Source organism: Ruditapes philippinarum, unplaced genomic scaffold, assembly GCF_026571515.1.
Source record: "Ruditapes philippinarum isolate M1 unplaced genomic scaffold, ASM2657151v2 ctg5267_1_1_1_1, whole genome shotgun sequence".
NCBI lineage: Eukaryota > Metazoa > Mollusca > Bivalvia > Venerida > Veneridae > Ruditapes > Ruditapes philippinarum.
Window position 1 is genome coordinate 31,280 of NW_026856507.1, and position 23,207 is coordinate 54,486.

At 33.5% G+C, this 23,207-nt stretch overlaps 1 protein-coding gene across 1 annotated transcript in view; it reads left to right on the forward strand.

Annotated features, from left to right (window-relative positions):
- LOC132746809 (neurobeachin-like protein 1) overlaps positions 1–23,207 on the forward strand; it is a gene marked incomplete at its 3' end in the record, with an annotated part of 49,468 nt that overhangs the window by 20,741 nt on the left and 5,520 nt on the right. Inside the window, 23 exon segments of the mRNA XM_060736062.1 lie at positions 1,472–1,568; positions 2,555–2,661; positions 3,277–3,459; positions 3,901–4,144; positions 4,659–4,762; positions 5,553–5,654; positions 6,116–6,184; positions 7,093–7,227; positions 7,994–8,113; positions 8,691–9,065; positions 9,696–9,785; positions 10,334–10,505; positions 11,188–11,321; positions 12,338–12,494; positions 13,095–13,197; positions 16,079–16,226; positions 16,491–16,649; positions 17,396–17,555; positions 18,010–19,037; positions 19,467–19,599; positions 20,149–20,258; positions 22,136–22,267; positions 22,627–22,747. Of these exon segments, the coding sequence (XP_060592045.1) occupies positions 1,472–1,568; positions 2,555–2,661; positions 3,277–3,459; positions 3,901–4,144; positions 4,659–4,762; positions 5,553–5,654; positions 6,116–6,184; positions 7,093–7,227; positions 7,994–8,113; positions 8,691–9,065; positions 9,696–9,785; positions 10,334–10,505; positions 11,188–11,321; positions 12,338–12,494; positions 13,095–13,197; positions 16,079–16,226; positions 16,491–16,649; positions 17,396–17,555; positions 18,010–19,037; positions 19,467–19,599; positions 20,149–20,258; positions 22,136–22,267; positions 22,627–22,747 (4,183 nt within the window).

The following is a 23,207-nucleotide window of genomic DNA, read 5'->3' on the forward strand; positions in this document are numbered from 1 at the left end:
TTTAAAATATGTACTGAATGAATGGTAAACTATGTAGACCATGATCAGAAAATGGCAGGAATGTGTTGACTTATTTTGGGTCTGCACTGGCTACAGGCTAAGGGCTACACATTACTGTATCAGTGGATATTTCCACTTGTCAGAAAGTTAACAAAAATTTAAAATTCCAGAAATTTTATGTGAGAAAAAATTAGCTCATCGTGGAAGGGTAGGATTTAATGCCAGGTTGGTCGATATTTACGCTACAGAAAACTTAAGTGATTTTCATCAGTTCGCTAAATTTGCCAATATTTCTGTGTCGCTAACTTAACCACTTATACACCTATTACAGTATGTATGTATTACTCTCACTTTTTATGCTTATGAATTGTAGCTCATAAATTTTGCTTTTTTATGTTGCAAGTGTTGCATTACAGATATTACTCTCACTTTTATTGCTTATGAATTATAGCATAAAATCGGCTATTTTCCCCTATTTTGCCCATGTTATAACGGGACCAAAACCATGCGTAAACATAGTCATGCGCTCTTGTTATAGCCCTGTTTCACCTATGCGCAATACATACAGGGCCCAGTAAAACAAACAAAAAAGTTGACGATTTGGCCTGTTTGCCAAAGAGTCATGCGCTCTTGTTATATTGAAATTATTGATTCGAGGGCCTCAGTCGCATAAACGGCAAGCAGCATTCAAGTAATTATGCCGGCAATACGGCGTATAGACATCGCCGCTAATCTTGGTTGTCGCCCTTTCTTAGAAACGGACAGTTGTCAATGTAAACAAATAGAGAATCTGTCATTCAGTTTAAACTTACAAAAATGGAAAGCACAAAATGAATATGAGAAAACGTTGTTTTATTGATGTTTATATTGATAAATGTCCTGTATGTTTCTTTGAGAGAATAATGTTTTATGCCTGATTTTTTTAAACTTGCGTGCTTGAAAAAAAAAACGATTCTGAAATTGAATCTAGCTGATGTCACTGATCTTTTTTCTACCGCCAATCTGTAATCATTCTAGGAATTTCTGAGGGGCCTGTTTTGTCTTGGGTAGAGTAATGTTATGTTTTTCTTAAGTTAATATATCTCCAAAGTTAAACTTTGTTTAATCAATTAAAATATCCGGAAAAATTAAAACGCATACGTAAAACATGTAGAGTTGGATAAATACTGTTCAAGCACAAGGATTTAATGTTTGTGATTTGTATATAATATACATCATGAATCTGTTTTAAAATTTTATGCTATAATAGCGTCAACGCACGTTTATTGCGTGTTATAAAGTCTGCAGAGTCCCTCGGAACTGTTGGAGCCCTCGCCCTATCGGGCTCGGGCACCAACCGTTCCGAGGGACTCTGCAGACGTTATAACACGGAAAAACGTGCGTTAACCCTATATTGTAGCTCATAAATTTTGTATTTTTATGTTGCAAGTGTTGCATTACAGATATAAAAGGTTTTCTTTCATTTTTTTAGCGTCAAGTGGAAGTAAGCCATATAATGGAAGGATATATGCAGGTGTTACTAAACTTTGATTCACAGCTAGAGGACGACATGCAGTTAGCTATGATTGGTATGTACCGGGTTTATTTACTAGCACTCATTTACATAAGAAAAAAACAGCCTCCATGGCTGAGTGGTTAAGGTTGTTGCCTTTGAAAAGTTTGAATCATTTGCATGTCATCACTGTGGGTTTGAATCCTTACTTTACCATCTGCATTTCATCTTCAATACCTTCAATTGATTGTAACTAGGTCTAGTTAATGTTATTTTGAGCATCTATGATTCCTCCCAATTAAAAAGTAACAGATCGGAAATTAAAATATGATACTTGTTTCTCTGTAACCTAGAGTTTACTTACCCATAATCTGTTGGATTTTCATAAAGGTACATTATGCTTCAGAAACGAATAAGTTTTTACTTCTTTTGAAATTGCACATATGAGTTTTAGAACATATAAATGGTTCAAAAGCATGTTAAATACTTGTTACTTGAATAAAGTAGGACTAAATGTGAAATAATTTGTCATAAAAGAAGCAAAATGTAAACAAAGTAGTATCTGACTTCTATACAAAATACCTAATTACTATAACTGTATTAAATGCTAAAAAGCATCAGAAGAAAAAGATGGTTCAGGAAATTGGGTTTTGAGATACTTTTTTGAAAAGTACATAAAAAATAAAAAGCTTTAAATTTGAGAAATAAAAAAAAAATCACCTCTGGGGCAAATTGGGCCTTTAATGTACCTACCCAGCTTCTAATTAAAACAGGCCATTGTCATTTTTAGCAATTTACAAATATCACAATGAAAAACCAAAAAAGGTTCGGCCAAAACAGACCATTGTCAATTTAGCAATTTTGTGACATTGCTATTAATTAACAAAAAACAAACAAAAAATCCAAAAAATAATGGATCCACCAAGTTTGGAAAGACACGACACTTGTGCAAGTTAGTAGGCTCTTTACTGATGGCAAAGCTTACAGTTTGCAGGTTTAGTTTCAGCATTGTTGGTGATGAAGAAAGCTGTATTTGATAAAGAGTTAGGATGTATTTTGTAGGTGCTATAAATGAGATGTTATCATGTGAAGACCCCAGTGCACTGCAGGTGATCCTAGTTGGTGCTGGGACATTTGATGCCTTTGTGTCATTGCTACAGAAAACTTCGGTAAGTAGTCATCATAAATAATGTAGGTAAAATCATAATCCACATCTAATCAGTTTGTATTTTTTGCGAGGAAATTTTAGTAAATTTTTAGTTAGACATATGTTTATAAAAATGTTGAAAGGATTTACAATGTGAGCAAGGTGACTTGTAGGGCTGGGTGTACTGTTAAAGTGAATAAAGCTATATATCTGCTGCAAAAATTCTTGTTAGAATTTAAGAAAATACTTACGAAATTTTTTTAAAAAATACTTGCAAAATGTTTGTATGAAAGAAATATGGTAGTAAATTACCTTACAAGCAAATGTAGCTTGTACTTAATTGTTCCTAAATGGACAAAATACTGGTACTACTTAAAATAGCAAAATATTTTGTTCCAGAACATTTTATTCTGTTTATTCATACAATATTCATGTGTGTTAAATATAAGAGTCATTCTATGTTCACCTCTTTTGAGAATTGATCATTAGAATATAATTTTGATTATCAAGTTGTTGAAAAGTTTCTTGTTGATCATGTTTATCTGGAAGGGTAGGAATTTTGTGGAAATAACTCAACTTTTAAGAGTACCAGATAATTTGGCAATATTTTCTATCTTTTTGTCTATAATTTTTCAAGCTTTGTGGATCAGAAGCACAGACCCTTGCTATGTCAGTGTTAAAGGTGATGACCACAGTTCTAACTGGCTCAGGGAACGCCAAGGAGAGATTCAAACTCAGAGTGGGGTACGGAAGATTTGTCGAGGTACTCAAGAGTCTTGGCCAGCCTTCCATGGATCTTCTTAAATCTGTACTCCATTTGGTAAGTTGCATTCATATGTTGCATTCTTCTGTCAAGGGTTTTCTTAAACCGTGAGTTGTTGGCTAAAAAATATTGTTACAATGAAGAAATCATCAAGTTTTATGTGAATATATTTCTATTTGGACCTCGGCCTTTTAAGGCACTTTTACCTATAATTTATCAAGGCAAGTAAATGGTATGGATTTATATACTTTTATGGGTTGCTTTATCAAATATGGCCATGTGTTGCATATTTTTAAGTTGACTAAAAATGACTTTTCCACATGTTGCAAGCATATATCACTTTACTTTTTTAAAGTTTTTCTCTTTTGTGCATATTTTCACTTAAATTTTTCACAGGTTGTCACCATTCTATGTATCTCAACTTCTTCACAGGTTTTCTGCGTTTTTAACTGTTTCACAAGTATGGATCAACATATTTTCACTTAACTTTTTTCACAGGTTGTTGAAGGAGATTATGAGGAGAACTGTACATATAATATACATAACACCCATGCTGCAATCATGCTCATCCAATGGCTGCCTGACATTCAGTCACATGACCTACAGATATGGCTGGCGGAACATTTACGACAGTTGTGTAGCTCCAATCATAATAACAAGATGAATTGTTGTAATAATGGGATGATTGTTGCCATTTTGTGTGTATTAGGGCGAGAGAAACAGATTAACCCTGCAGCAGTCAGTAAGTGAAATTGTATGAAATGCATACATATAAATCAATTTTAATAATTAAGTACATAAAAAATATTGTTTTTTAAAGATGCTCATGACTTCTATCAGGTTTGTTTTGTTATACCACCATTTCCAAGGCAAAGGGAGTGGGGCCGATAGATTTGCACTTGTCTATCCTGCTGTCAAACTGTCCATAAGTATATTGACAAAACACTGGAATGTTGGAGCATCTGTGTCTTATGGACACACTTCTTATTTAGTTTTAAGTCAACAGACATTGAAAAGATCTTGTGGCGAGTTTCCAGATTTATTATTAAAGGAAGACCTCAGGTACCCATTTGTGTATCTTTACAAGTCAGTTTAACCACAAGTAAAACACTGACATTCCGTAAGCAAGCTAAATAGCTTCCTCTCAACCTTAACCTCTTTGTTTTGGAAACTCCTTGCCCTTTATGAAACACATCATTTGATTAGTCATTTACAATATCCTGGCACTTATAAACATTGTTATTCTTATGTTACAGGTCATTTGATTGGTCTATTAGAATCTCTTGGGACCCAATCAATTACAGCCATAGAACTTAAACAGTTGATTGGACTACTCAGACTAGATGATGAAGAAAAGCAGGTATCTACAGTAGTAACAATTTCTAACTATTACTTCCAAATTTTTATAGCTTCTCCTGTTTAGGTTCATTAACTTAAATCTGAATGGATCAGTTGATCTATCTGTATGAAGCATTGTAATCTCACATTATTTTACAAATATTGAATTGAAATCCCGCTATGGATTTTTGGAATTTGATTGTGAACTACTAAAATTTTAGGCACCCGTAAAAATATAGTTTAAATATATTAAAAAGAATTGATTTGGGAGAGACTGTGTTAAACCCCTAAGATGCATGTTTTTGTGGTAGCACTTTGGAAAAGTAGACCTTCATCACCAGTATAGGACCAGTCTTGTTTGTTGGATTTAAGTTACACCACTGTAGAACCCATGTGGCAACCTCCCAGCTTCACTGCTGGATGAAAACCTCAGGTGCCCCATCATGCTTGCACATTAGTAGAAGTATCGACTTTGGTTAGCTAGTTAGATAACTTCTTCACATGAAAGAATCCAAAGACAGGATTTAAATCTAAAGTGGTGAAGAGCAAGTAATTCCAATAGGGCCAGTTCTGCCTTAAAATCTGTGCAGTCTGTTCAGAATAAAATGTTTCCTCATAATTGATATTTTGACATTTAAATCTCTTATTCTACTAATGTGAAGTTCCAAATTCAAAGCAGGACAAATCCATTTCACAATTTTAGCGTGGAAAGTGTTAAAGCATGTAAAATGATAACTGAGGCTAGAAATTAAGGAAACCATTGTGAATTATCTCATTAATTTTGATGAGATCATGTTATATTTCTTTTTCAGAACACATACTGTAGTAGACTAATGCGTGCAATGTCTACCATGGCCAGACGAGAGGGAAAAGAGGGTGCTCTCCATTTCTTTAATATTCAAGACCCAACAGATGTAAGTTATAGAAAGTGTAGCATTTTGACCATATTGTTTATAGATATCTTTAGATGATCAAACCAGACTATTCTGCATATACCGTTTTGTTGCATCTACCAATTATTGGGTCTCCCAATTATTCGATCTACCAATTGTTGAGACAACCATTTCTACCAATTGTTGGGTCTGCAAATTGTTAAGTATAAAATATTAATGTACCATATCTTTTGTTTAGGGGTCCTTCCGGGTCATTCAGGGGTCCAACCATTTTATAGGGTCTACCAACATTGTTTTTGGCCCTGAAATTGAGCTACCTTTGCTTTAAATGATAAAGCATAGAGGGTCATTTCTGTTTATTTTCTCAACATGGTTCATAAACATTAACATTTTGAACTACTCTGTGTTAAAATAAAGTTTAAAAGGGTCAACGAAAAAAGAAGGATTAGTTTGTATTTTCAGTGTTTTATTTTTTGTTTCAGGGTATTCAAAGTTGGCAATTGGGATCAGGAAAATGGCCAGGGGCGGCGGGTTCTTCATTCCACTACATGGTTTGTGTTTAAATTTTCCAAAAATTAAAACCCTGCCTCAAAAACCTTTCAGGAGGATTTTTTATAGGTAAAGAAAAAATAAACTTTATTTTCTTTCCCTGCCCAAATTAAGGGGTTTTAGAATTAAACCAAAGGGTTTCCCGGTTCAATTCCCCAGGCAGTACAAATTTCTCTGTGACAGCTGATCTTGCACTTTGACTCTAATTGTCATTTGCCTCTCAGTGCTGATTCACAATTTGTGTATAATAAGTAGTTGGTCACTTGCTGAAAAATTGGTAATTACTGGTTGTTATCAAGGAAAGCCGGTTAGGTGGACTAACCACAAAGATATGATAAAATAAAAACCGTGTTGAATTTGCCTAAAACCAGACAAATAAGTATACAAACTTCATACATGATAGAAAAAGGAAAGGTGTGTCATAATAAATGTTTTGCAATATGTTCATGTTACCAACTTTTCACCTTTTCTCCTAGATGTGTCTTTAGGCTATTTAAAAAAAAACATAAACAGGTATTGATCAAGCTAGGGAGTCCATCTGTCCTATTACTGCAGCCTACATTATTGTTTAGGTCTCGATTCTAGGATGGTTAATCCCCAAACATCTGTGGTATCTCTTGACCACTGCTGCCTAAGTTCTTAGTTTTATCATTTGTGTTTTTGTACTTATCATTCATGTAGGATAATAACATTTTTGCAGAACAAAAGATAAAAGCAAGTATCAAGTATAAGTTTGCTTTCTTAAGTATCCATAAATGACAATTGGCTGTGTTTTGATGAAAATAATCACCACAAACACTTATTTCTTTGAATTACACTGACCACAAATATTTTCATTTTTCAAAATGACCAGATTATAAAGTCAAATTAATATTGCTACCTTAACAAAATTATCTTTAAATCTACTTTCAGTTTCTTATCAAATTCTGGTTGTGGTTTTGAATGTTTTGTGAGTGATTCAGGGGAGCTCACTATTGCTGTGTTTAGTAAAAAAGATTATAATGGAGTTACTGTTCCTGATGTGGATCTACAAGATGGTCATTGGGTAAATATGCTCTTTTGAAATCCAGATTATTGAAAAGTTAATAATATTGTTAGACATTAATATTATCTAGAAATTTATAAAGTATGTTCTAGCATTAATTAAACGGTAGTTTCTATGTCAAGGGAGGTGATGTCTTTGAATTCTACATTGTCTTTATAACAACAATAATTTTCATTTTTAGTGGATCTCAATTTGTGAAAAGGTCAAGGTATCTTGTTAAAATTACAGTTGAATGTTCAGTATTGTTGTTAAGTCATATCAGAGTTTTTACTGTTATTGCTTAATTTTTGATAGATATTCGTTGATAAAAAAATTTAAGTTCAAATGCAGGCAGCTAAAAGCTTATAGACACATTCTGAAATCAATTCTGGAATCAACCAGTACTAAGCAATGAGTGTAAATTTTTACTCTGGGCGATAATCAGGTCTTACACCCAGTTGGCCAGCAATCCTAAGATTACATTAAAATATAAATGGACAGTACCAAATTGAAAGCAATGCCAAGTCTGTTATAATGCAAATTTAGCTTTGTGAGGGTTAAATAAAGATAAAAAAATCCAACAAACTTAAAGTGATATTTCTTCTTAAGACCTATCTAAGAAAATGTAACATGAAAAATGTTTGTTAATCATTTAATAAAGAAAACTGTTGTAATTATCGATAACTACAACATTTTTCTTTATTAAATGTAATGGATATTGATATATCCTCATTATGCTTTACACTGAATCAATGACAGCTCTACAATAACCATGTGAAATTTTCAGCATGACGTTTGTGTAGTGCACACCAACTCTAAGCGACCTTTTGTTGCCAGTCAGCTTTATGTATACGTAGATGGTAAACAGAAACACAACTCTCAACTCAAGTACCCTAACATGAGTGAGGTAATTTTACAATCTTCAGTTATTATATCAGCTCATCAGACCACGTAGTGCTCAAAGTTGACCTTTTGTGATGACCTGCTGTCCTTATGGTGTCAAAATAACCAAAGATATAACCAACTTTTATGAGAAAAAAAACCATCGCACATTTGAATCTTCTGATGTGAAACAGTCAGGAAATCTGCCTATTAATCTTACCAGACTTTATACTAGCTGTTGAAGTTGAGCTATTCAAGTCATGTTAGATATTAGAAATGGACTTGTCCATCTTACAATTAATGACTGTGGACAAGACCATTCATTTAGTTAAGGGAAAATGGAGAAAAAAAAAAATGTTCTGGCTGAACGGAGAATAGTACAGACCATGGTCTTGGTCAGAACTTGTCATATGTATACATGTATATTAGAAAGCCACCAGCAGGCCAAATGTTAAAATCCTTTAAATTGATAAAAGATTATTTTGTATTGAAATTACCTGAATATTAGTGAAAATTAAACCTTCACCAATGAAACCTGTTTTACAGTATCACTCAAGTTGTGTGTGGGCAATGTTTACAATTTCGTATGAAAATTTTTTCAGGCGCTCACCTCTTGCCGTGTTGGCTGTATGGTATGGCAAAGTCAGTCCGACTCCTGGCACAATGATACTCATCTTAACTCAACAGTAGATAACAAGAAAACATCACCCTTGAAGTCTTTCCTACAACACGCAGTGAAGTCCAACGGTAGCGTTCCCGGAGTCGATTCAATTCCGACAGGGTCTCAGGACGATACTCACGGAATTCCAATCCCATTAAACGGTCAGATCGGGTCCGTGTGTATATATCACGATGCTGTTTCAGCCAATCAGGTGAAGAGATTATACACAGCGGGACCGAATAATTTGACGGTGTTTAACGAGGATAGTGAGCTGTTGGACTTGCCAGGGAAAATGGTGCTATACTATAATGCAAGGGTATGTCTTTGTAATTTTTATGACCTCGTCAGAGACAGATCATCGAGCATACAATTTTTGAAGTTTCTTCATGTGGACAATTCTTATCTTGGACATAATTGTAAAAAAGGATTCATTTCATATATTAGAATATGACCTTGACTTTTAAATGACGTTCAAGGTCAAATTTTCAAAATACTGGATTTTGAACAGAGCATTGTGTTTACTAAAGCATGATGCTTAAAGATATGCAAGTGATGTATGTAATACTCAAGCTGTTGACATAATGTAATTAGTTCCAATATCCCATATATGACCGTGCAGGACTTGAGCGTAAATCTTATTCAAAATTTGCTAAAACATATTTCTTTCTTTTTTTTCTACCTCAACTTTGAAAATATAGTTTCTAAGACAAGTACATTACATTGCATTAAGTAAATGTTATTTTCTTCAGACATTGTTGAAAAACAGATATTTCTAGGTTAAAATCAGTAAATTGTATTAATCTAGATTATATTTTCTTCAGACATTATTGAAAAACAGATATTTCGAGCTTAAATATTTGAGTCTTGAAAGGATATTGCCACCACTTTTACAACATGTTTCAAATTTCTTAAATCATTTGTAAAACATGAATTGTATTAATTACAGGCCTGCAGAAATTCACATATCATGGATCTCTCATCTTGTCAGAATCACGGTCAATTATTGGGCCAGAAATGTGTTACCTGGGATATTAAGGTAACGTTATTTTATCTCCTGTGAAATCAGGTGTATGTAAAGTTAGAGATGGACGTTAGCTCATATTAAACAATATAAAATGTCAAATTTCCTATACTTAATGGTGATAAGTTGTTGAGTTTCTCTTATAGTCACTTTGATTGTGTAAGAAATATAGCTTACCATAGCATATGTGTAAAATTTGAAAATCAAAGCAGAAGGAAGCATTTTAGCATTTTGGAGTTAAAATGCTATTAAATTTTTAATGTATTTATATTTATCCAAGACTTACTTTGAATTATGCTCTATGGCCAAGTAGTTATTGTGGTTTACTTTTTGGGACCGATTGCAGTTTCATTGCAGTGGGCTTAAATTCTGGCAGTTTCTTAAAGATTTGTTCATATGTTGCAGCTAGCATAAGGTTGTCTTACATGCCTTGAGTTTGTCCATCACCATGTATATCACTGGATTTTTGCCATACAAGCTTTTGGTAATTGCTTTGACTTGAAACCCAAATTAAAAGAAGAAAATGAAATTGTAGATAAGTTTGGTTTCTATTATTTTTACAGGATGTTATTAACTGTACAGGTGGTATCCAAGTGCTTTTTCCTCTGCTAGAGCAAGTAAACAGACTTCCTTCACCTCCAGAGATTAGCAGTCCTGAGTTCAAATCTCTTGCCAGCCTCAACAAGACCACAGACCAGGAAGATTGGGTTGTTGTGCCCAGTAGTTCATACGCAGGTACAGTACTGGTTCAAATTTTTCATCAATACAGTCTTAATTATAATATAAGGGCTATATGGAAGAGAAGAATTAAAGGTCTTATTTTGTACCACTTCCTTTATTGCAACAAAAAAGTAATTTCTGCCATGGATAAAAAGTCAGCATGAAAAGGATAGTCTTAACACAGATAACGTCTAAATCAGCCATTGTCATACATATTTGCCTACACAAATTATGATAATGCCTAAATAGTCCATGGCCATGCATATTTGCCTACTCGCATTATGATAACACCTAAATTGACCATGGCCACACATAATTGCCTACTCAAATTATAATAACACCTAAATAGGACATGGCCATACATATTTTCCTACTCACTTTATCACAACAACTAAATTGACCATGGCCATACATACTGGCCTACACAAATTATTATAACACCTAAATAGGCCATGCCCAAACATACCCAAACACAAAGGTTAGGTATGTATGTTTACCTGCTGCAAGAATGATTGGCTCCACTATGTAAGGTCCAATACAGGTTTTTCATGATTTTTGTATTCAATATTTTACTTAACTTAGAACTATCTTGAAACTTGAAACGGTTGATTAACTTAGTAACAATATCAATTTCTATTCTACAATACTTTTGATTGTTAAAGGCTATTTCTAAGATTATTTTGTTAATTGTTTTCAGATACTAAGTTGGAACAGAACCAAGTGGCCGGTTTCTTGACATTGTTACGTAACATGGTACAAACAAAACCGGTAAATCAGCAAACGTTTATACAAACAAATGGTGCAGCTGTCATTGGGGCTTTGTTACAAAAGGTAGGAACTATACACTTTTATTGTATCACTTTGTCTGTAAGCTGTTTTTGATAAGTTATAAAGATGTAAATTTTTGCAGTATTTCTAACCATTCATACTGTTAGTTGATGTTTGATAAGATTGTAAATGTAATAACTTTTATAAAGATGGTTGATATTTGAAACAGTTGTAAATGTTTTAAAAGATAGTACTGGTTGGAGACCACCAAAACAGGACAACCATCAAACCCGGACGGCCCCGAAAATGTTTAACTTAGTGGTTTTTTTCTTTTATTCATTGGTTTTCGATCTATCAGTAACTTTATTATCAACATGCATGTTTCTTCTATGATTAATAAGATTTATTTCAACGGTAATATTTTAGTGTCTATTTCAAGAATGTTGATGCTGAAAATTGGGGCATCAAGAGTGCAATACCTGACCTCATATACCACCTTCTATCATTTGCAGAGTTAAAAGAAAGAATATCCAAAACATCAGCATTTGCTGCTGATATATTGTATATCATGCTAAAAATAAAAAGATTAAACACTCAAGCTTTTATCTGAATTAAATCATGTCATGTACATATCTGTAAGGACACATGGTACTGTAGTGTAGACAATTTAGGTAATTTTGATGACAGGCCTCAGATAAAAGTGTCAATATAATCAGAAATAAACAAACTAGTTTGTTAGTTAGGAGGAGAACCTAGCTGTAATGAGTCAAATTTTCAGGTCTCTAGGTTTGAAATTATGAAATCTGTATAGAAAAATGTTCAAAAAGTGTCTGGTTGATGGTCCTCGACCAGTAAATGTTTGAAAAGATTGAAAATGTTTGAAAATATGGTAAATGAAAAAATAAATATTTGAAAGTAAATTTTTGAAAGTTAAATAATTAGTAAATGTTTGAAAAATTACTTGTATACACTTGACAATTTAAATAATGTAGAAATATATAATTTTGAAAGTCTGAATCATGATGTAAAGTTGTAAGAAAACATGTTGAACACAAAATTAACAGAAATATTTACTTCAGGTGAACTCAAAGCTAGTAGATGTAAATGTACTAATGGCTGTACAGCTTTTGGTAGAAGCCACTGCATCCACCAACAGAACAATGCTCCTCCATATGTACCAGTATATACTGTTTGACTTTAGAATCTGGAGCCGTAGTGACTTCCCTGTCAGAATAGGTATTTTAGTTTATGTTATAACTTATTTTACTTCACAGCTTATAAAATGCAACCAATGAACTTTAAGCCTATACACTTAATGATCTCCCAATATTATCCTGATTAGATCCACTATAATTAGTTTAGCCTGCTTTTCATTGTTTGGGTCCAGAAAATCCATATCAAGGCATATCTAGCTTCCTTTTAATTTTCCAAGTCCAAAAGATGCATATCAAATCCATATCGTACTCTATCTAGGCTGTCTTTCATTTTGTAGTTCAAAAACATATTTTACTTAGTTACTTAGTAACTCTGCTGTCATTTAACAAAACTCTGTCAAATTGCTGTTGTGAAATGAAGAGACCTATACACAACTGCAAAAACCTTTATTGTACTCAGCTTATATTGAGCTTACTGAAAAAATATATTCTCATAAGAAATGTTGAGTGAGTTTTAAATTAGCAAAATGCTATAAAGCTCTTTACAAAAGTCATTTAAGTACTTTCAGCTTTTATTCTTGTCTGTACATGAAATATGCCAGAAGCATTCAACCATCCAATATAGGATATCAAATATAGGATACTGGATGCAGAATTATATAATATTACTTAATTGTTTCAGGTCATATACAATACTTGTCTACAATAATCAAGGATGACAGGAGACATTTTAGGAAGATGTTTGGTGTGCAGTATATACTTGATGTTATCAGATCACACTACAGGTATGGGCCTTTAAAGATATCAATTGGTCACAGTATGGAGCTTTAAAGATATTGATAAGTCACAGTGTGGGTATAAAAAAGATATTTATAAGTCACAGTATGGGCCTTTAAAGGTATTGATAAGTCACATTATGGGCATTTAAAGGTATTGATAAGTCACAGTGCGGGTCTAAAAAAGATATTTATAAGTCACATTATGGGCATTTAAAGGTATTGATAAGTCACATTATGTGCCTTTAAAGGTATTGATAAGTCACATGGTAGGCCTTTAAAGATATTAATAGATTACAGTATGGGCCTTTAAAGATATTGATAGGTCACAGTATGGGCCTATAACACATAACCTGCTGGTGGCATCATATTCTAACCAAGCACCCAGTACAGACCAATATCAGTCCCCCAAATATATCAGTTTCAATAAAAACATGAATTTAAGTCCTTGAGCTTTAACCAAATTGATGCATTAATTTCTGTTTTATACTTTTGTCTTGTCTTTACATTTGGTCGTTTTGAAAGAAAATCTCAAAAGTTTGTTAAGTCTTTCTGAAATTTGGTTGGAAAAGAAACATTTTGATGAATGAAATCGGGTGTAAACAAGGTATTGAAAACAAAAAGTAGATCCGAAGGACAGGTCCCAGTACTTTAAAAATTGTTTGAATTTTCAGTATTGAATGTCTGTGTGAACCCTGTATAGTCTTCTTGCGCATATTCTGTTGAAAGTAAATGTTGATTTTCATAAGATTGTATTTATTTTTATGCCCCCACAATGTGGGAGCATATAGCGTTGCACTTGTCCGTCCGTCCGTACGTCTGTCCGTCCGAGCCAACATTTTATTATTATGAGCTTCATTCCGTAGTTAAATAAAGAACATAAACTCATAAAATTTAAAATTAAGAGCTATTATTTGTTTTTATGAGCTTATTTTGCTTATGGACGTTGGTCCAGGTGGTGTTTATGAGCTCATTTGCCTCATAAACATCAAATTTTGGTATGTCCGTCCGTCCGTCCTGAAATCTTGTGAACGCAACTCCTCTTAAACCGGCTGGCAGATTTTGCTTAAACTTCCAGGGATGAACAACCTTAATGTGTAGATGGTAGTGAAGGAAGGAATTTTTGCTGCGACCAAATTTAACAGAATTATGGCCCTTTGTTGATTTTTTCACTATATACTATGTAGAAATTTTGTGAACGCAACTCCTCTTAAACCGGATGGCAGATTTTGCTTAAACTTCCTGGGATGAACAACCTTAATGTGTAGATAGATGGTAGTAAAGGAAGGAATTTTTGCTGCGACCAAATTTAACAGAATTATGGCCCTTTGTTGATTTTTTTGTGTCGCCTCTACGGAGTAGTGGCGACATACAGGGATCACTTCTCCGTCGTCTGTCTGTCCGTCTGTCTGTCTGTCTGTCTGTCCGTCACAAAACTTGTCCGGACTACTCCTCATAAACTACTGGTGCAATTTCATCCAAACTTTACAGGAATGATCAGTACCAAGTCTAGTTGTGCATATTGTCAGCATTTTCCGGTTCAATGATTTTTGTCAGAGTTATGGCCCTTTAATAATTTTTAATTTTAAAGTTTGTCCGGACTACTTCTCTTATACCACTAATGCAATTTCAATGAAACTTTACAGGATTGATCTGTAGCTCAAGTCCTTGCGCATATTGCACGGGTTTTCCGGTTGAATGATTTTTGGCTGAGTTATGGCCCTTTGATAAAAAGGTGTTTTTTTCTGTGTGTTGCCAGATACACAAAAGCTTGTCCGGACTACTCCTCATAAACTACTTGTGCAATTTCATCCAAACTTTACAGGAATGATCAGTACCAAGTCTAGTTGTGCATATTGTCAGCATTTTCCGGTTCAATGATTTTTGTCAGAGTTATGGCCCTTTAATAATTTTTATTTTTAAAGTTTGTCCGGACTACTTCTATTATACCACTAATGCAATTTCAATGAAACTTTACAGGATTGATCTGTAGCTCAAGTCCTTGCGCAGATTGCATGGGTTTTCCGGTTGAATGATTTTTGGCCGAGTTATGGCCCTTTGATAAAAAGGTGTTTTTTTTCTGTGTGTTGCCAGATACACAAAAGCTTGTCCGGACTACTCCTCATAAACTACTGGTGCAATTTTATCCAAACTTTACAGGAATGATCAATACCAAGTCTAGTTGTGCACTGTCCGTCTGTCTGTCCGTCTGTCACAAAATTTGTCCCAACATGAAATTGGCCATCATGAGGCGACACATGTGATTACTGATCGCTCTTGTTCACTATATACTATGTAGAAATTTTGTGAACGCAACTCCTCTTTAACCGGATGGCAGATTTTGCTTAAACTTCCTGGGATGAACAACTTTCATGTGTAGATGGTAGTAAAGGAAGGAATTTTTGCTGCGGCCAAATTTAACAGAATTATGGCCCTTTGTTGATTTTTTCACTGTATACTATGTAGAAATTTTGTGAACGCAACTCCTCTTAAACCGGATGGCAGATTTTGCTTAAACTTCCTGGGATGAACAACCTTAAGGTATAGATGGTAGTAAAGGAAGGAATTTTCGGTGCGACCAAATTTAACAGAATTATGGCCCTTTGTTGATTTTTTCACTATATACCATATAGAAATTTTTTGAACGCAACGCAACTCCTCTTAAACTTGTTGGCAGATTTTGCTTAAACTTCCTGGGATGAATAACCTTAATGTGTAGATGGTAGTAAAGGAAGGAATATTTGCTGTGACCAAATTTAACAGAATTATGGCCCTTTGTTGATTTTTTCACTATATACCATATATATGTTGTCAGTGGGGGCATCCGTGTCCTTTGGACACAGTTCTAGTTGTTACAGCAATGATAAGATTGTATTGATTTTTGTTACAGTAATGATTGTACATTATCTGAGGAGGATGCTAGGACGATCAGGGTATCTTTACTTAGTCTGATCAAATATTATATTGCCAAAGATATTACCATAGATGAACTGTCAGCAATACTTCACTTTATGATGGGCTGCAAGGAAGAAAGTTTGGTAAAACTTATATTTGTTTGATTATTTTACCTCTCCTGGGCACTTTGAACCATTATGCATTTACTGTAAACGCCCATTTAGTCACTCCCCTCTAATAAGTGTTGCTACAACTTTTTCTGCCAAGAATTTAACTTAACTTTAAAATTCTTTAAAGTTGACATAAAGGGGCTGAGTCTGATTTTCTGAAATGAATTGATGAGTTTAATGGAACAATACATTGTGGGAGCATTCATTGGTGACATGGACAATCTTGTTATATTTCAGATCTGTGAAGCGTTGGATATTTTAATATCCCTGCTGGATGGGGGTAGAAAACAAGACCAGATTTATCTGTTGATGTTTGAACCTCATATTGGAGAGATGTTGTACGGTCTTCTCACTATCAAGGGCTTCACCATCATTTACTATGAGAAAATTGTTAAGGTATGAATGTATTGTGATAATTTGTCATCAGGGTTAATTTTACATATGGTACAACTATATTATGATAATTTGACATAAGATACAAATGTATTATGATAATTTGACATCAGGTACAAATGCATTATGATAATTTGGCATCTAGAACTAATGTATTATGATAATTTGACATTAGGTACAAATGTATTATGATAATTTGACATCAAGTACAAATTTATCATGATAATTTGGCAAAGGGTACAAATGCATTATGAGAATTTGACATAAGATACAAATGTATCGTGATAATTTGATATCAGGTACAAATGTGTATGGTAGTTTTACATAAGGTACAAATGTATTATGGTACTTTGGCAAAAGGTACAAATTTATCATGATAATTTGGCATTAGGTACAAATTTTACATGATAATTTGGCATCAGGTTACAAATGTAACATAATAATTTGACATAAGGTACAAACACATGATGAGAAATTGACATAAGGTATAAAAGCATGATAACTTGACATTAGGTTTACAATGTAAATATATAATTATAATTTGCCATCAAGGCCAAATATTGCTATTTCTGGATTAAAGATGTAAAGAAACTAGCTGGACATACTGTTTTAACATTTTTTAAACTTCAGTTTCCTTAGTTGAACACTGTTTCAATTTTAATTTTCATTATCCCTTGCATGCATGACAAGTACAATTGATGGGTAATACTTTCAGCTTTGTCAATAAATTCTGTTGATTTATCATTCAGGTGCTCTACATACTTCTGAAAACTGATCGAGTTTATGAGAAAAGCAAAACCAGGTTAAGACTGACAGATTGCGGATACCTCGGGCTGATTGGTCTGATACAGGGGTTTGAGGTGTCTGGACCGACTATCCAAAGATTTCTAGAACAAGTAACAGTTGTAGGTAAGAGCATTGCAGAAGGAAGAAAAATATGAAATTTTTGATAGTTTGTCATAAACCATACATATAATTATACAATATCCATATCAATTTTTAGGTCTTCTACATGAATATATACATATATGTGACAGTTGTTTGAAATTAGCTAAGGCAATAGGTATTTTACATGGGCATCCATGGCAGAGTGGTTAAGGATGCTGACTTCCAATCACTTGCCCTTCACTGCTGTAGGTTTGAATCTCACCAGGGACTTTGGATTTCATGAGAAGAGGCATAATCAAATTAGCTAACCCTAGGTTGGTGGTTCTACTGAGGTGCCTGAAATAATGCCTGGATGGGCACCTCAGGTCTTCGTTCGGCAGTGAAACTGGAAAGTCACCATTTGACCTTTATAGTGTAGATGTGAAATGAAAAAAAAAATAATGAAAAACTTTTTGCATTTTCCTCTTTATTTCAGATAACCCCCAGAGTTACAATGCTGTATTAGCTGTATTACAGTTGATATATACTAGTGGATTTGATATTAAACTAGAAGCTAGTCGCCAAATTCTGTCAATATTAGTGTCAAAAAACGGTGGTGCCAAAAGTTTCGCCAAACAGTTAGGATGGCAGGAAGCCCTTTCTAAACTTTTTATTCTCCACCCTATTTCCATGGAAACAAGTGACCTTGACGTGTTTGACTGTGATATAACCATGGAGAAACAGGCAGACTGTGATGAAAATAGAACAAAGGGGGGCGACTCTGATGAAACCTGTTCAAAGGGAGACGATTCTGAGCAGAATGCAGAGACAAGTCCTTTGTTAAGAGATTATGGTTCTCCTCAAGGTATAAGTGCAATATCCCCAAACGACTGTGTTCAGAATGAGGCTACGTCCTCAGATATTGTTAACGGCCATAACTGTGATAGTGAAATTGATCAAAAGAGTGATAACGGAAATTGTGATAGTAGTAAGGAATTAAGTGTTCAAAAACCGTCCCCTCCAACACATCTGAATTTAAGCCCCGGAGGTGATGCAACTCATAAAGAAAGTGTAGAGTTCTTCTCATCTTCTCTAAATACACCGTCGACCCCTCTCTATCTAAAATCTCAACTTTTCGGAGATCTCGGAGCCTCTGGTCCCGATGACTATATTCAGCCAATGAGTCGGAGTTCAAGCGCTAGCGCGGAAGATTTAAGCACCATTGCTCAAAGAGCCGCAGAACGAAAATCGCTTCAAAAAGATGTAAGTTCATCGTCAATATCACAACTCTCGCAAAGTGAAAGTGGGATAGATTTAGCGGAAGAGGTGGAAATGAGGCGGGATTCGCTGTCATCATCTTGGCATCAGAATAACACTCACAGGATGTTGAATAGTCTAGGACTACGAGGGAGTTTTCTGATGGACGTGGTAGAGAACTCGGAAGAGTTGTGTCAGAATCTGCTGATTATATTGTATACAGTAATGTGGAAGGGTGTAGAAGGCTCGGATGAAGCTGCATGGAAGGTGAATATAAATGTTCTTATGTACTTTATTGTAAGATATGCTTTTAATGCAGTAAACTTCACTTATAGTGGACATGGTTATAGCAAACTTAAGTTTATAAGGAACAGTTTTTGTTGGCCCAAATTTTGCCCTTTATGTAATTTAAAAATTATGATTATAGCGAACATGGTTATAAGGAATTATTGCTTTTAAGGAACTCATTTTTTTAGACCCAATGAAGTTTACGGTACAGAAAATTACAATTTTATAAGAAACACCAAGATATTGGCTAACTGTAAATAGAGCCCCCATTTTCTACTTTCGTTTTCATCAACATAACAAGCAACATAATTTAAAAAATTGAAAAAGAGAAAGAAATCTAAAGTTCTCAAATTTTGATGTTTTCATAATACTTTAGTCTAAAATGACCTCATTATTTCTGTATTAAAGGAGAGAGGTCAGGTGTTTGCATGGCTTGACCATATCAGTCAGACCAATGAGCTGATGTGTCCAGTAGCCGAGTTAAAGAGACGATTGTTAGAGATGATGTTACATGCTTGTACCACAGACATCAAAGATGCTGGCAAGAATATTACATTTGATTATTTAAGACTTGAAAAAGCCAGCCATCTTAATGGTTCAAAGAGTTAACCATCCACCTTTGCATATTTTGTTATTATCTATTTTGCTTTTTAGCTCAGGGTGAGCTTTTAGGATCGTTGAATGTCTTTTGGACATCGTCCGTCGTCTGTCAACCTCCCACATTTGTTCATAAACACTCTAGTAGTCACATTTTTGCCTCAATCATCATCAAACTTTGTCAGGATGCTAAGCAATCTTGGCCCTCTTGTTTCTTTAATTTCCTGGTTTGAGAAGTATACATGTTTATCTAAAGACCATCAATCTCTCCATAAAATATTTTTTGTTTTATGAACAGCCTAATCATGAAATGAAAATATTATATTATATAATTTTATAATCTTTGTCAATTCATAGAAATATTATAAATGATTTTATGAATGGCCTAATCATGTTATATGAAACGATAAATGTTCTTCTTACAGTAATTATTATTATGGAAACATTATAATGTTCATTCAAACACATTACAATTTACTTCTCATATTGACAGGTCACTCATCACAGTCGTATATGGAGAATGCTATTGAGCTGGTACGGCTGGTCAGATACTCTCTCTTTAAGAATGAGGCCAGCATGGATGGACAGATGTACAGTGAAATGGTAGGTAGACAGACAATATACGTGTTGTGGTAAAATTATAAAAAAAGTCCTGTTGTTGCTTTTATCCATAGAGATAAATGATTAGAAAATAAGTAATATTTTTGAAATATGAACAAATTAGTGTTATTTGTGTAGTAATGTCAGAAAGTTCCAATTTTATCATGTAAATTATGATGCAGAAGTGTCATAAAGCGATACCAAAAAAAACAATGTTACATGAGTGTAGTAACAAGGCAACATGACATAATTTTTGTTGAATAAACATAGCGTAATTGAACATACACTTATTCAATATCCTCAATATATATATATGTTTTTATCAACAAGTTCAATAACATAAGTATAATGACAATGACTATATGCTCATTCAATATCCTGAATATTTATATTTTAATCAACAAGTTCAATAACTTCAGTATTAAAATTACACTTATTCAATATCCTCTTTATGTATGTTTTATCCAACAAATAAGTTTTAACAACATAAGTTTTGAACCTACACACTTCCAATTTCCTCGATATTACTGTTTTATTCAACCATCTCAATAACTTTACTATTGTACCTGCACTCATTCAATATCCTCAATATTTATATTTTAATCAACAAGTTCAATAACTTAAGTATTGAACATACACTCACATTCAATATCCTCCATATGTTTTATTCAACCATCTCAATGATTTAAGTATTGAACCTACACTCCTTCAATGTCCTCAATATTTATTGTTCATTAAGTTCAATAACTTAAGTATTGAACCTTCTACACTCATTCATTATCCTCAATATTTTATGTTTTAATCAACAAGTTCAATAACATAAGTATTAAAACTTTTCATTTTCAATATCATAAATATTTTATGTTTTATTCAACAAGTTCAATAAATAAGTATTGAACCTACACTCATTCAATTTTCTCAATATTTATGTTTAAATAAACAAGTTCAATATCTTTAGTATTGAATCTACACTTATTCAATATCCTAGATATTTATGTTTTATTCAACAAGTTCAATAACCTAAGTATTGACCCTACACTCATTCAGTATCCTTAATATCAATGTTTTATTCAACAAGTTCAATAACCTAAGTATTGACCCTACACTCATTCAGTATCCTTAATATCAATGTTTTATTCAACAAGTTCAATAACCTAAGTATTGACCCTACACTCATTCAGTATCCTTAATATCAATGTTTTATTCAACAAGTTCAATAACCTAAGTATTGACCCTACACTCATTCAGTATCCTTAATATCAATGTTTTATTCAACAAGTTCAATAACCTAAGTATTGACCCTACACTCATTCAGTATCCTTAATATCAATGTTTTATTCAACAAGTTCAATAACCTAAGTATTGACCCTACACTCATTCAGTATCCTTAATATCAATGTTTTATTCAACAAGTTCAATAACCTAAGTATTGACCCTACACTCATTCAGTATCCTTAATATCAATGTTTTATTCAACAAGTTCAATAACCTAAGTATTGACCCTACACTCATTCAGTATCCTTAATATCAATGTTTTTATTCAACAAGTTCAATAACCTAAGTATTGACCCTACACTCATTCAGTATCCTTAATATCAATGTTTATTCAACAAGTTCAATAACCTAAGTATTGACCCTACACTCATTCAGTATCCTTAATATCAATGTTTTATTCAACAAGTTCAATAACCTAAGTATTGACCCTACACTCATTCAGTATCCTTAATATCAATGTTTTATTCAACAAGTTCAATAACCTAAGTATTGACCCTACTACACACATTCAATATCCTCAATATTTATGTTTTAAAACATAAGTATTTAACACGCACTCATTCAATATTCTTGATATTAAAACACTGTTATAATCATTGTTTCAGTTACTGGAAGATGTAATGAGTTTATTGGATAGTTTAGCAGTGTGGGATGTACCAAGTGGAGCAGGCTGGCAGGAAATGGTTCATCTTGGTTTAAGTGTGATAGTGGCCTTTGCTCAAAACAACAAGTTAGAGGTATGTCTTCAAAACTTGTTGTGTCACAACTTTTATGTTTAAAAGCCATGCTTATTATTTAAAGAATAGTGGATTCTACTTCTTAGTCATGTGTGAGCCTTGGCAACTTTTTATAACAAAAACTTACATGAGAGGAACCCATGACAAAGTCTTTAACAAGTCTTAAACTTTTTTAACAACAGTTAGTTTCAGGTATGCACTACCCTTTTTCAATGTTGTTCATTTGCATTGTCATGTTATACCAACAACCTTTTAGTGTATAATAACTTTTAGATATAGACATATGGCAGTGCTCAATATTTTATGCAGTCATAAAAATTATAAGTCATAAGTTGTTATAATGTTTATTTTCTCTCTAGCTATGTGCCAGTGCTACAGCTAGACTTCATATGTTGGTACAGACGAAACTGATTTCTAGTTCTGCTGAGGCGGCTTACCTCATTGGTCATCTAAACATTGTGATAGTAAAGGCAGTGGATGGTAAGTTGTTGATTTATCTCTTGAGTAGATAGTTATATTGGTAATTACTGGTAAGTTATCCTGGAAAGCTGGTTAGGCAGACCTACAACTGAGGAACAGGGTGGCAAAATCAATTGTCCATATTGTCCAGGTTGCCCCACAGCCTTTATGGACAAGTGAAAATTTTCAAGAATTAACTATACAAATATCGTACAGACAAGTTAAGAAATACTTCAGATAAAAATGGACAAAAATAGTCAAAATCAGATTTTGCCAGCCCTGTTTGAAATTAGCAAAAATCAGTTGAAATAAGCATAAAAAACAAACAAATGAAAAGGTGATTTATTGCTATCTTATACGAAATATACCATATCTTTTGAGCTATCACATACTCTCAAAGATACTGAAGGAGTTTTTCATTTTCTGTACCAGTGCTTTTTATTGTTATTGTTTTGGTAGATTAATCTTAATTAGTTATTGA